Source organism: Gouania willdenowi, chromosome 1 (genome assembly GCF_900634775.1).
Source record: "Gouania willdenowi chromosome 1, fGouWil2.1, whole genome shotgun sequence".
In the NCBI taxonomy this organism is placed as follows: Eukaryota; Metazoa; Chordata; class Actinopteri; order Blenniiformes; family Gobiesocidae; genus Gouania; species Gouania willdenowi.
Genome location: NC_041044.1, coordinates 27308296 through 27322725, shown reverse-complemented (window position 1 = coordinate 27322725; position 14430 = coordinate 27308296). Strand labels below are relative to the sequence as shown.

Sequence of the window (14430 nt, the reverse complement as noted above, 5' to 3'; positions counted from 1 at the left end):
CAACATTCCATAGCGCTGTCATGCTTTTAACTCACCTGTATGTGTGGCGGTGAATCATGATGACATGCTCTGTGGTGTTGAGGAGACGTTTGCCATTGTGAGACCAGAGTAGGGACTTTGGTGGAGGATAGGCATCAAAATGCACTTTCAGACTCAGACTTTCTCCTTCTTTGACGTATGAATGGACTGGACTTGGTTCTCCTAACATGGTAATGAAGCCCCGATCTGAAGAGAAGACATACTTTAACAGACTATTTTACAAATAAAAAATACATATTTAAAGCTCCTGTCCTGATCTGGGGTCTATTATGATTAGTAGGGATTAGTTATGGCTTATTTTTTTAGTAATGTCATTTGTAGGTTGTGAGTTCAAGTCACTTCGTCGTGGCTCATTTAAGCCTTAAATTCTTGTTGTGTCAACAGACGCTGTATTGTGTGTTTGTAAATGCAGAGTCAGCGAATAGTCCTACGCTCTCCTCCTGTTCTTACTCAGGTGTGCCTCGTATCCCGATTGCCTCCCTCCACTACTTAAGGAGTTGTTAAAAGGATTGGATTGTCGCCTGTGATCTCTTGTTTCAGTAAGTCATATAACCGTCTTTATTTTGCACTTTGATGATTTTTTATTTTTCTATTGAATAAACAGATTTTGTTCGAGCAGCATTCCTGCCTCCTTGCCAGTCTGCATTTTCCTCTACTCCAACACCTCACCATTCACTGTGATTCTCATAAGGCTTTTAAAAAGCCTATATTAACTGTATGGAGCATTTCTGTCATGCCATTTTGTCTTGAGGTTATGATACTGAAACCTTGTAGTTTTTGGTTACATTAAAAAGCTAAATGTACACTTCTGGGTGTTTTTTCCCTCCGTCTTTCTCTTAATCTGGTATTTATTAATCCATTGATGGTAACCTTTTTAGTTTCTATGAATTTTATTCCCTCATAAAGCAAGGTGTTTAATAAAATGTGCTAATGTTTTTTAAATACATTTATAAACATCGTCATCATCTGACATTAAGTTAATTGTGAACTTACTCTCTGTATACAGACGTCATAAAAGGACCAATAAAAAAAACATCACATGAAAAATGTTAAGAGTTTGTAGGAACACAAAAGATAAGAGTGTTTTTGTAAATAAAAAAAAGAGGGTGAACATTTACCACGAACATCCAGCTGCATCGCTGCCTCACTTCTTCCTTTTTCATTGTCGGCATAGCATTTGTAGACGCCTGAGTCTGATTGGTTGACAGCTGGAATCAGGAGCCTCGTAGATCGCTGGTATCCTCGGGAACCGGACAGAATGTGAGACGATTGTCTTTCATTAGGATCCTGCAAAGCATCAGCATTATTTTCTTATATTCATATTGAGTTGAAAATTAGAGTAAGTATGCCTAGAGTTAAAGTAGCATAAAGCCATCGTTATTGTTTACAACTGCAATGTTATTATTTGGTCTTTTTTCCCCTTTCCAAAAAATATAGTTTTGTTATTGTGAGCCTTGTATTGTATATCATATAGTGAACTTTGAATATCGTCCTACCCTTAATTATTACAACTGTATATTTCTGTTATGGGTTTCCTCCACGTACTCCGGCTTCCTCCCACAATCCAATACATGACTGTACGGTTGATTTGAGTCTCTAGATTGCCCATAGGAGTGAATGAGAGTGAGTGTACACCCGCCCAGCGCCCAATGAGAGCCGGAGATTGGCACCGGCAGACCCCCGCGACCCTGACAAGCAGGAATAAGTGGGTTTGAAAATGGATGGATGGATGGATGGATATATTTCTGTTAATCCAAAAAGTTACATCATCATTTCCTAACATAAATAAGCACCATTGCTTTCAACATAAGACACAAATATGCTTCCATGTCAGTAGGTGGCAGTAGAGAACACACAAGGTGGATTGTTGCTGGCAAAAAAGAAAGGGGCTGTAAAAAGTTGTACTCAAACCCAATTTAGTGTGAAAAGAAATGTTTTCATTTAATCCTAAAAATATACAATAGACATAATTTGGGGACTGATATATATATATATATATATATATATATATATATATATATATATATTGTATATAGCAGTGTTTCTCAAATGGGGGTACACCGTGGCACTACAGAGACAAAGAGGACATTTCAGAAATTGAAGCATTAAAAATTAGGGGTTTTATCATGTTCATTTCTTTTAGTTAAAAATCATAATCATACTAATTATTACCAGCAACTCACAAAATGACAACAAAAACATGCAAAATAAGAGAAAAATATACTGAATAATAAAAAGAACAAGACAAACAATAAACAAAATACACAAAATGAAAGAAAAATACTCACTATTACCAGCAACACACAAAACGACAACAAAGACACTAAATGAGAGAAAAATACACAATATCACTACAAAATACACAAAAATAAAAGATAAACATACAAAACGACATAAGAAACAACCAAACGACACCAAAAACAGACAAACTGAGAGAGAACAATATAAATATCACCTACAACACACAAAAAATGACAACAAAAACGTGCAAAATAAGAGAAAAATATACTGAATAATGAAAAGAACAAGACAAAAAACAACAAAATACACAAAATGACACAATTATCTTGATTATAAACTGAAAATACAAGAGTCAGTCTTGGTCCCACATCAGGAGGGAGATGATTGTAAATGATAAAAACAATAGAAATCAATTCAGGAGGCACTAAATACTGTTTCTTTCCACTTATTTAAAAAATTTAATTATTTAATATATGTGTTATCACTCATTAATTCCATCATTATGCTCCAAAGTAATTTTTTTCACAGAATTCTGAGCATAATGTTCTAGTCGGACAACGGGGGTACATGGTTTCAAAAGTTAGAGAAAGGGGGTACTAGAGCATAAAAGTTTAAGAACCACTAGTATATATTGACATGAATAAAAAGCAAACAGACATTATGTTCGTACCAAAGAAAAAAAAGTACATTTTTACAAGCCCAGAAAAGCTGTGAAATCTATATATTGACTTTAGATTTTCTTGACAAAACACAGGTGAGCGTTAGTCATTCACAAGCCAACGACACCAGCCTAAACACACAGCAAATGAATCCCTTGTTCGTCTCACCGCAGTTGAAGGGAAATCCCACTTCAGACTGAGGTCCGGGTTGACGTTGGACGTGTTGCAGCTTAGCTCAAACCTCTCTCCTTTTGTTAGGATGACAGTGTGTTTTCGGGAGAGACTGATCATCGGGCGTAATTCTGGCACTGAAATGATTGACACAGGAGGAGAAGAAAAAAAAAATGTGAGTGAGGTCAACTAGAAGATCCAAGTGATAAACAAATGTAAAAAAACGACCGTTTACTGTTTTATGCAACAATTCATGGTAACACTGGGACGACTGTATAGACATCAGGGCAAAGTCTGCACATGGAGATGTTCATCTCCTCCCCAACAACACCATTAAGCTCCAGCACCAACCGCCTGCAGAAGTCACCTCAGCGGCTGAGCTTGTGTCGCAGTAATTCTATTTCACCCAAACACAGCCGTCATGCTTTGTTACTAAGCTGCGTTCAGAGTCAAACTGAAGTCGTTTCAGCTCCCCCACCCCTCACGTCTCCATCACTTGAAAGGACTCTGCACTATGATTCCTATCAGATTGTCTCTATTTAATGTTTCACTGCAGACTGGCCTGAAAACGCAGATGCAGTCATTTTTGATAGAAGCCATAATCGGGCCAATCATAGCTATCGAGTTAATCGACCTGAAACTGGAGAGCTTTGTTTTTCTAAATTAATATAAATATTCTTTTAAATTATTGAGGGCATATGACTCAAGTTGACTAGGGTATACAGTATATGTTAGGAACTGATTTGTGTAAATATGCATCATATTATGTATGATATTGAGATGTATAAAATGTCTCCTGTGCATATGGTACAGGCCGTTTTTGTAATAAGCACCGCAGCTGTATATAAGGCCATGTGTTGTGTGTAGTAGGTGAAAGATTGGAGAGTACTGTGATGGGGTGATAAGAGAACAAAAAACAAAAGAAAAACGTTATGCATCTTATCCTGATGAGTCTGGTTGCCTCGTTGACTGCTTCCATTACTTTGGCCGATACAATCGGTCAATAGCCTGATCGATAATTGGGCTGATTTTAGCTATCTTTGATTAATCGACTCTGGTCAATGTTAGGGATGTAATGATTCACTCAACTCCCGATACGATTCCATTCACAATACTGGGTTCACGATACGATTCTCTCACGATTTATTTTACAAAATGAGACAGTCGACAAATGATGACTAAACAATATTCTTTTTTTTTTGTCTTCGAAAATAAAAATAAAAACACAGTATTATTTTCTTTTATCTTTCATTGTCAAAAGAATCCGTTGACAAACTGTATGCAAAATAATGCAATTTAACTAAACATAAATCCTGAATGAAATGAATAAAGAAATAGTACAAATGAAGAAGCCTATTCATTTAAATTCTGGCTCTACAGTAAACTATGCAAAGCGCCATAATAGTTCCTTTTCTTTTTAAAAGTGCAATTGAAAATGTATTTTGTGCCTTAACAATTGGACAAATCCCATATCAAACATAAATAAACAAACTATGGCTTTCATTCTCTCACGCTTGTTCCTCTCTTTCCTCTCAGTGCCAAAATGCTTCCACACTTCTGAGTTAAAACACGGTGGTGCATCCTGAATTTCAAATTCTAAATAGATAGTGCCCTTTGCTGTTTTTAAAAAAATTAAAAAAAAGTAAATAAATAAATAATCAAAATTAGAAAAAAAAAACCTTTTTAAAAAGTACTGCGATTTTATTTCAGAGTATCAATGTGAACAGTGACACCTTTGAATCGATTTTTAACTGCCTCACGATTAATCTTTACATCCCTAGTCAATATATATAATAGTATAGTATAGTACAATAATAATTTTGACTTATCCATGTTTACATATTTGAGCCACTTTATTTTTGAATGCTTTACATTGTATTCCAGCAATACAGTTTGCAGAATTATGCCTTTTCTTATTTATCAGTTGTTTTACAGTCCTTGCGTTGACAGTGTTACCAATTAAAGTTCCTTATTTGAATTTAGTAGTGTTTTGCTTCTTTGTCTTTGATCATATTGTGGGTACTACAAGAATTTGTGTTCATGTATGGAATATATCCTGTGTACTGTATATCAATGTTATTATTTCATATATCAGCCGATATATCAGACATCTGCTTTTTATTTAAAAAACTTCAAATATCTGAATCTGCCCCCAAAAATCCCATATCAGTCAGGTTAAAAAAATACCTTTGCTAACCACTACTCCTTCCTCCATCTTTTCCTTACCAAGCCGAACATCCACGGTGTAATGGCTCGACGTGACTCTGACTCCACTGAGTTGTCCCACACACAAGTAACAGCCTTCATACTCTTTCTTGGCATTGCTGATAATAATCCCCCGCTGGAGGCTGCTGCGATAACTCATACCAGATGGCAAAGGTTGTCCGCTACATGTTTCCAAATCCAGCATGGTGACCTCAGGGTCAGTCACAAGACATGGGATGATGCAGTTTTCGCCAGCTCGCACCAGGATACCGTTCACCATGGTACGCTGGAACACATTCTGGGGATCTAACAGGGTTACAAGTGACACATCTGTCAATAACGTGGCTGTGATGGAGAGATAAGCAGCTGTAGGTTAACTAACCTTTCACGTAAACGTAGATAGACCTGTGTTCCAATGTAATGTTGTTGACACACACGTAGCATCCCATGTGGTATGGCTGCACCACTGACACCTTTACATAGGCCACTCCGCCCTCCTCCACCTCTCCTTCCAGCCGACGAGCCTTCTCCTTTTGCCATTTTAATCTGGCCGGGGTGCCAGATGCCGTGGCGTTGTCATAGCAACGTAGCTCAAGCTTGCCCCTCATGGGAACAACTACATGAGGCCCGTTGGGAGAGATGAGCAGCTCACACACCGCTGCAGGAGAGAGGACAACAGTATGGCTGATGTACAGTGGCTTCAGAAATCAGTGATAAGTTTAGTGTGAGAAACAATATTTAAGACAATATGATATTTTTTTCAGTCTAGAATTAGGAGTGGGGGCGGAGTTGTATGGGGTTGTGGGCAGAGGTGAAATGAATGGATTACAGGTACTCACGTTACGTTGCTTTTATTGGTACTTGTACTTTTTGGAGAACATTTCAAAATCAGTAATTTTACTTGTACTTAAGTACATTTTAAATAAAGTAAAGTAATTTGTTAACCCAAAAGTTACTGGGTGAATTGTTACAGGCTAAATAATTTTTTGTTTTAAAATGATCAAGGGACAACGTGAAACTACAAAAAATGAGAAGACCAGACAACAAATAAATGTATCACATCATAGCTGACCAACCAGATTGAAACCGCATTGAATCCTGGTTATTTTCTCAGTTACAGAGTTCATAAATGTAGCTAGACTTAAAGCCAGATTTTTTTTATTGAAGTCATTGGTGTTACTTTATATATATATATATATATATATATATATATATATAAATGTGTACATTTTGAAAAACATTTAATTTTATACAGATGCCTTTGTGGGAAAAAAAAAAAACTAAGTTTCAATTGTGCAAGATTTGGTCTCTTCCTTTTTGGGCCTATGCTACAAAGCTAGATAATTATATCCTGGATTAATCTCCATCAGCAGGCTTCACCTAACCAAGCATTCCCTGTCAGAGAGAAGCTGTCCTACTAAGGTAGATAACAACACGCTAATTTAAGCCAAGTGTTTTCAGCCTCGGTACGTGCGCGCGCTCACATAAAAGGGATGGAGATTACAGCGTCTGATCAATCATTACAATAGAGAAAACTGGCAGAGCGACAGTTTATCATTTTAAACAAATATAATTAATTTAAAACCATGATGACAGCGAAGAGCAACAGTGTTAGTGAGGCGTGCAAGAGGAGGCGGAGCTTTTATACTCGCTCAGATCTGATCCACTTCATAACCTGGTCACGACCAGGTTAGGTGTTAGTTAAGTTTAAAAAATAAATCATTAAAATAAATATAATTCAGACCAAACAACACTGTTGTTACAGAAAAGGCTGGAATGAAAGAACCCAGGCAGGAAGCTGCTGACACTGTTAATGCGTAAAAGCGTGAGAATTATTTATGATATTAATCCATTGGATGATAAACGGACAGTGCTCAGTTTCACACACATTTTTTTCTATTCAAGTAGACCTATTTATCACACACACAGAGGGATGAGAACACATTGTTTCACAGTCTGTAGTAATGTTCCTGCTGATGCGGTCAACCTCACTAACATATGAATGAAATAATTAATTCATTAATGACTTCACCTGTCCGCGCATACAGTACAAAGACACAGGCTTCATCAGCTGACTATAGATCAATCGGTAAATGAAGGGATTGCGTCGAATATTCTCTCTCTCCGGTCAGTTGTCAGATCAGATCCACACAGTGACGTGTTCACACCAGGCTAGTCGTTCGGCATAAGTTACCATGGTGATTTAGCTCCGAAAGACGTAAGCAAGCTTTGTAGCCCAGCACACACTGATTAACTTGTACTTGAGTACTTTATGTATGATTTACTTGTACTTGCACTTGAGTACAATTTCAATGAATTAACAGTACTTCTACTTGAGTAGGATATATAGTACTCTTTACACCTCTGATTGTGAGCGGTAATACTTTCTTGTTACTTCTTTTTATAAGATGTTTTGTGTTTCAGTGGGATCTTGAGGAGCCTCCCTTATTGGCTGAGGGCACGAAACATGTTACATACTGGATATGTCACCAATACATAATGGGACCAAGACGCACACAAACACAAGAGCACTCAGAGAGAGCGTAAACCTCTGCGTTGTATGACTGTTGGTCGATATCTCGCAACCCCCCATTTTTTTTTAAATGGGAATGAAATGTGCAATCTGGATCTGATCTGGATGACACTTGGTGGGGAAAATGAACAACCAACCTGACATAACTGAGTCAAATTTCATAAATATGAATTTTTTTAATTTTGCCAATGATGAAAGAAAGGGATTCCCCAACGAAGTCGTCTCATTCACCCATTCACACTCACATTCTCACGCCAATGGGTCAGAGCTCCCATGCAAGGCACTAGTTGACCTTTGGGAGCAACTTATTGTTCAGTGTCTTGCCCAAGGACACTTCGACAGCACTGGGATCCAACCCCCAACCTCTCAATCAAAAGATGACCCCTCTACCAAACAGTTTGCAAAGTCATCCTCCTTAGGGCTGTTGTTGTGGGGAGTGAACCTGAACACGCTCTTAGCTGTGGAAGACCAGTACCAGTATAGGTAGAAAACACACATGGAAGAAACCCAGTAAACCTCTGTTAAAACTGCATATAATATGCACTGCGTTTATGTTCGTTTTTTACAAGGTAAATAGCAGGGATATTTAAAGCATTTGCTTTTTTCTGTTTAAATAAGTTATTTGATTTAAATTTACATGTAGGTTTATAGAGTGCAGAGCACCAGCTCCACAAAGCCACTAAATAATAAAAAATGAGCCACTAATAAAGTGGTTAAAGATAATGTTAGGATTGGCACTGAGTCCCTCATGACTCAGAGCTACCTAAGAGCCACAGCTCCTTTGAGAAACAAAAAAAAATCAATAGTACAGTGCAGTGCTCATGAGCTGCTGGCTAATTCATGCATTAAAGGCCCAAAAATCCATCCCCTGAAGATGGGAAAACTAAACTAACATTTCAGTTTAACCCAAGGCAACAAGTGCCTTTTCCTCCCTTTTTTCCCCCCCTGCCCCACACCCACATTACATAGGTCACATTATATTTGACCGTTGAGCCTTCAGGCTTCAAATAGACATCAGGAAGCCAAAAGAAAATAAGTGTGTTTGAAGATCACCTCCCAAATATCAATATGTGTGCGTGCACAGGCTGGAGGAGGATGTCTGACAGCAGTTTGGCAGTTTTAGGCTCAGATTCATTTGAATAAGGCAAAGGCTTAACACCTAAACCCCCCCCCCCAAAAAAAAGCTGTAAACACAACACTGTGTGTGTGTGTGTGTGTGTGTGTGTGTGTGTGTGGGTGTGTGTGTGCGTGCGAATAAGGCAAAGGCTTAACACCTAACCCCCCCCCAAAAAAAGCTGTAAACACAACACTGTGTGTGTGTGTGTGTCTGTATTGTTTGCAGATTATTAATTATAAATGCCACAGCAATGAAAGGGATTACGTGTTGCATATTAAACACGCACGCACACACACACACACACACGCACACACACACGCACACACACACGCACACGCACACACACGCACAGACACGCACACACACACACACACACACACACACACACACACACACACACACGCACACACACACACACACACACACACACACACACACACACACACACACACACACGCACGCACACGCACACACACACGCACAGACACACGGACACACACACACGCACGCACGCACACACACACACACACGCACACACACACACACACACACACACACACACACACACACACACACACACACACACACACACACACACACACACACACACCTGTTGCTGGGTGAGGCAGCACTGAGGCATCCACTAAAACTCTACTTATGCAAACGAGGTCAGATATGATCAGCAGACACAGGTTGAGGCACCTGTACCGTTAAACTTGCGCTTCAATGCAACTGTTTTGAAAAAGAATAAACACCTGAAAACAAAAAGTAACTCACTTAATAATTAATGCCTAAAATATATTCAGTAACAATTAGGTTTTAAGGAAGGGAAGAGAGCGGGATAATAATGTGCGTGTTTGAAGAGGACACGTGTAGCAGGACATGGAATAAATACACATGTATATTTATGGCAGAATATTAAAATAGGTTAGACTTAGACAACAGTAATAAGTTATTAACAACAACAACAACAACACAGGTAGTGAGAATGGCGTCTTTCTTACCTGTGAGCGGCAGCAGAATCCCAAACCACACAGAAACAATGCGGTAAAAGCTCATTTTTTTTAAAAAAAGTGTTTTTCTCTACTCCATTGGTTTAAAGTGAAGAAACAAACATATCCTAAGCTTTGGAAACGCATCCATCCACCGCAGTGTTAACGCAGAGTCTCTACTGAGCACTGAGAGCACATCCTAATGGCTCAGGATCTCTTAAAGACACAGTACACAGCATCTCTCCATCTCATCCTGGATCCCTGCCACTCCTCTCTCTCTCTCTCTCTCTCTCTCTCTCTCTCTCTCTCTCTCTCTCCCCTGCACTGGCTGGACACTGGCCAACACCATGAGTCTGTTGTTATTATTATTACAGGAATCTACACACATTCTTGGAAATCAAATGTGACAAAAGAGCCAACAGCATTAGATTTAAGGAAAGTTTATGTCACAAGCCAGGAGAGAAAAGTGTATCCTATCATCTCTTGTACTGTTCTCGGTGTGTCCTGTTGTGTAGATGACTGCTCCAGTTGATGGGAGGGTTCTTCACTGCAGAAGCTCATTCAGTGCAGTGATGCGCTTCACATTTGCACATTTTCCCGGCTCTCGTTAGCCGCATAATGGTCTACTTTTACTGGATTTAATCAGCATTAGCCGATGTTGTTGTTTTAGTGTTTTACTTGAAAACACTTTTGTACTGATAGTTGATCAACTATCAGTATGAGCATAGAGTAAAGAGTATAGAGGCATGATTGTGTTTTTCTTTTTGTGTGTGTGTGCCAAACAAAACACTGTTTTTTTTTTTGTGTGTGTGTTTTTTTTTTTAAATGTTTATCTAAGATGTGTATAAAAGCTTTTTTCTTTCATTACAGTAATTATTAATTTCTGTAAATTATCATACTCCTAAGGCAAGCATGAGCAACTGGCGACCCAGGGGCCACATGTGGCCCTCGGTCTAGTTTTGGGTGGCCCATAAAGTAAATGAACAGATGTGATTCCAAAAACACACAAAATGACAGAAAAATACATGAGATGACAAAAATACACACACAAAGACACATTCATAGGAAAAATGACTCCAAAAACCCAAAATGAAAACCTACAAAAAAATTTATGACACCAAAAACACACAAAATGATAGAAAAATACCCCAAAAGGCTACACAAATACTCAAAAATGTCTCCTGAGAATTTAAAACAACAATTACACGAAACACACTAAATGACAGAAAAATACATAAGGGTGCAACACAGAAACCCACAAATACAACAAATGACAAAATAGAGGAAAAGTACATACAAAAATACACAAACCCTTTTTTTTAATCACCTATATTAAGTGTCTTAATGCTGACGTGAATGTTGATAATGTGGCTCTCCGATCAGATAATCACATCTTTGTGACCCTGCTGTGATAAAAGTGGCCCATCTCTCTCAATTTATTGACTTTTTACACAAAATATCCTTTTCCATCATTACTACTTCATTGTTTTATCTAAACAGGTTAAAAGGGGTCATTGAGGGGTCAGTGGGAACTAAAGTATTGGATGAGTATCATCGTTCAGGGAATTATTGTTTGTTTGTTAGCCATTCTGAAATAATTTTTCCATGTTTTGTTGTTGTTTGAATGACAAGGAAAAACCACATTTGTAATGGTTTTGTTACTGTACTCTAGACTAATTACTGTAACAAAAGACTTCCCTAAGCACTAATAATGTGTGGACATATGAGAAGTGATCACGTTTTCTGTTTTTTTTTTTTTTTTTAAAAAAAAAAAACTCATTCACACTTAAAATGGCATTTTTAAAAGGTATAATGTGACCACATGTGTGCAGGACTTCTCCAGATAAAAATCCCAAACAGCTGATTACAAAGCAAACATAAAAAGGAGTCCAGACAGAATGTAACCCCCCCCCCCCCCCAAACAAAGACATTTACAAATAGACTTTAAATAAATTAGCATTGTAAATTCTTTTTAGGTCACTTTGTAGCTTAGAGGCTGAGAGCAGCTGCCTTCATTTTATTCCTTGCCCTCAGATGGCTCTGGATGGTGTGTGTGTGTGTGTGTGTGTGCATGCTGTGTGTTCTCTCTGCATGTTTCTTATACAGTAGCTCCAGAATAACATGTTGAAGAAGACACTTGGACTGTTGTTGTTTTTTTTGCGATTGATCTGTAATCCTGATGCTTTTCCCTCCAGATGGACATGCTTTCCTTTTGCACATGACGGTAGAACGAGGCAGAGCAGATAACAATGACACAATGAAGTTGAACGTCACTCTTTGTTCACATTTTAATCTGGTTTTGTGATGAATGTTTTTATACCTTCTGTTGCAATTTCCCCCCCATGTGATTATTGACTATGTTCCAAAGTGTTATATTCTATTTTCAATTCAGTTCAGCTTGAACCATTTCAGTGTTTTTTTTTTTTTTTTATCAGATTCGGTTTCGTAAAAATGTAAAAAGCTTATTCCACACAATAGAGATAGTTGTCAGGCAACCTGTACAATCTGTATCATTGCATTGCTTTTATTTACTCCACTTTTAAATCTTGACAGTGATATAATTGGAACATCAGTGCAGTCTTCCTCTTCTAGTGTCGGGGTGGGTGTATGGTGAGTTGGAAGACAGGATTAGCTTCGAACACGCAGATTTGCGCCTCTTGAGAGAAGGGATGATTACCTAAGGACAAGAGGATTGTCAGTGAGAAGCCTGAAGTAGGAGACTAACTGCCTGTTTCAGCACTGATGCATGAAATTGAAATTTTTATGCTTCTGTCTCATGTCAAAAGGGAACGCGAATAAAATGCTGTTTTATTTTATTTTTATTCAACCTTTACATCATGTTATTGCAGCTCAAGCTCTTCATGTGGGTCATGTTTTCATGATCAGTTTCTTATCCAGAAAAAATGTATTACACATTGGTTTGTTTCATGTTTTCTTTCCTAGTTTTGTTTTCCACAATTCATTGATAGTGATTTACTGTGTGTTTTTCATGACCTACTTTTTTCAACTATTTACTACAGTAATTCATCTCTGTTTGGCTGTTTCTGTCAACTCATATTCTAAACCTTTCTATTTCAATTTCCTGTGGACACACATTCTTCCAAAAATAAACAAAAAAACTAATACATTTTTTTATTTGATCTGCTTTGGTTTGAAATTTGGTGGTTAGGTGTTAGTCACTATATGTCAGTAGTGTTTTAATAAAGACTACAGCTTTGGAATTCATGCTTAAAAGCATGAAAAATTACACAAAAATGCTTAAAACTGTGCATTCAAAGTTTGCCAGGGAAATGTAAATTAAAACCACAGTAAAAGAAAGAAACTGCGGTAAACCCATATCATACTATGACATTCAGCTTGTGTCTGAATTAAGTTGATTAAATGGTCATTTATTTGTGAAAAAGTAGGAATAATTTCTGAAATACTGAAGAGATGCACACTTTTACATTATTTCATCAACATATAATATGTCACCTATGAGTGTGTGCGTCTATCAAGATCATCCATATGACTGCTGTCCACTGGGCTTACGTGTCATTTGAGCGGTTTTAATGCTTTTCCCCGTTCCATTATTCATCACTGAGGTGAACATCCACAACAGTTCTGGGCTGACTGGCTGACTCACTATGAGGTGTGCGTGTAAGTGTGTATGTGTGTGTGTGTGTACGTGAACCAATGCATGACTCACTCAGTGCTTTTAGACAGATGAGGACAGCGGCCACACTGAAGGCAGCAAAGGGTTTATACAAGAAAAATTGCCACTTAGATTAGATTACGTAATAAAAAAAAAACATTCCTCGTCTTCGCTTGTTCTCTTTCACCTTCCTCCCCACTCGCTCTCTTCCAAGACACACACACACACATATGCTAACTCAATAACCTACAAATGGGGCTATCTTCACATCCTCAGGCGCATACATGCACTCTCCATGCCTGCCTTTGCAAAAGACAAAAACATACACTTGAACGCAGATTTCATTTGAGAGAATACCTCGTCACTCATCTGTTTAATGATAGGATAAAGGCTCAGCTTCACCTTTGTTTTTTTCACCGGTGCAATCCAACACCCTCCTCGCCTGCTGCTGACTGGGCGGTAAAGCTCATATCTGTGTCCAGTTGTTATTGTGCTTCTTGGATTCAGTCAGGGCTGTGGAGAATATTTTGTTTCCACTCTGTGCGGTTGTTAAGTGTCCATCTATTGTTCATTTGCGGTGCTGCAGAGCAGACTGGACAAAGAGTCAAGTCTAAAACTTCTTTAGCCTGTCAAGGTGTTTTTACCAGTGATAGTCCAGTTACAAGCCTGTTTTTATACCCATGATGCTGCCACCAATGACGTGCTGTGAGCACTAAGGTTGGGTAGGCAGGGCGTTGCAAATTGAGACCACCAATGTCAACACCACCAATGACAATTCCATAATATGTTTCTGCTGGCAAGTGTTAATCTAACAAAATAAACATTGTAAAACACCATTA

At 38.2% G+C, this 14430-nt stretch overlaps 1 protein-coding gene across 1 annotated transcript in view; it reads right to left on the bottom strand.

Annotated features, from left to right (window-relative positions):
• kitb (KIT proto-oncogene, receptor tyrosine kinase b) overlaps positions 1-10147 on the bottom strand; it is a 35113-nt gene extending 24966 nt beyond the window's left edge. The window contains exons 1-6 of the mRNA XM_028453386.1: positions 9970-10147; positions 5698-5973; positions 5337-5621; positions 3108-3247; positions 1158-1326; positions 36-225 (exon numbers count right to left, since the gene is read on the bottom strand). Coding sequence (XP_028309187.1) covers positions 36-225; positions 1158-1326; positions 3108-3247; positions 5337-5621; positions 5698-5973; positions 9970-10024 — 1115 coding nt within the window. The 5' untranslated portion in view covers positions 10025-10147. The remainder of the gene's footprint in view (positions 1-35; positions 226-1157; positions 1327-3107; positions 3248-5336; positions 5622-5697; positions 5974-9969) is intronic.
• Positions 10148-14430: the final 4283 nt, after the last annotated feature.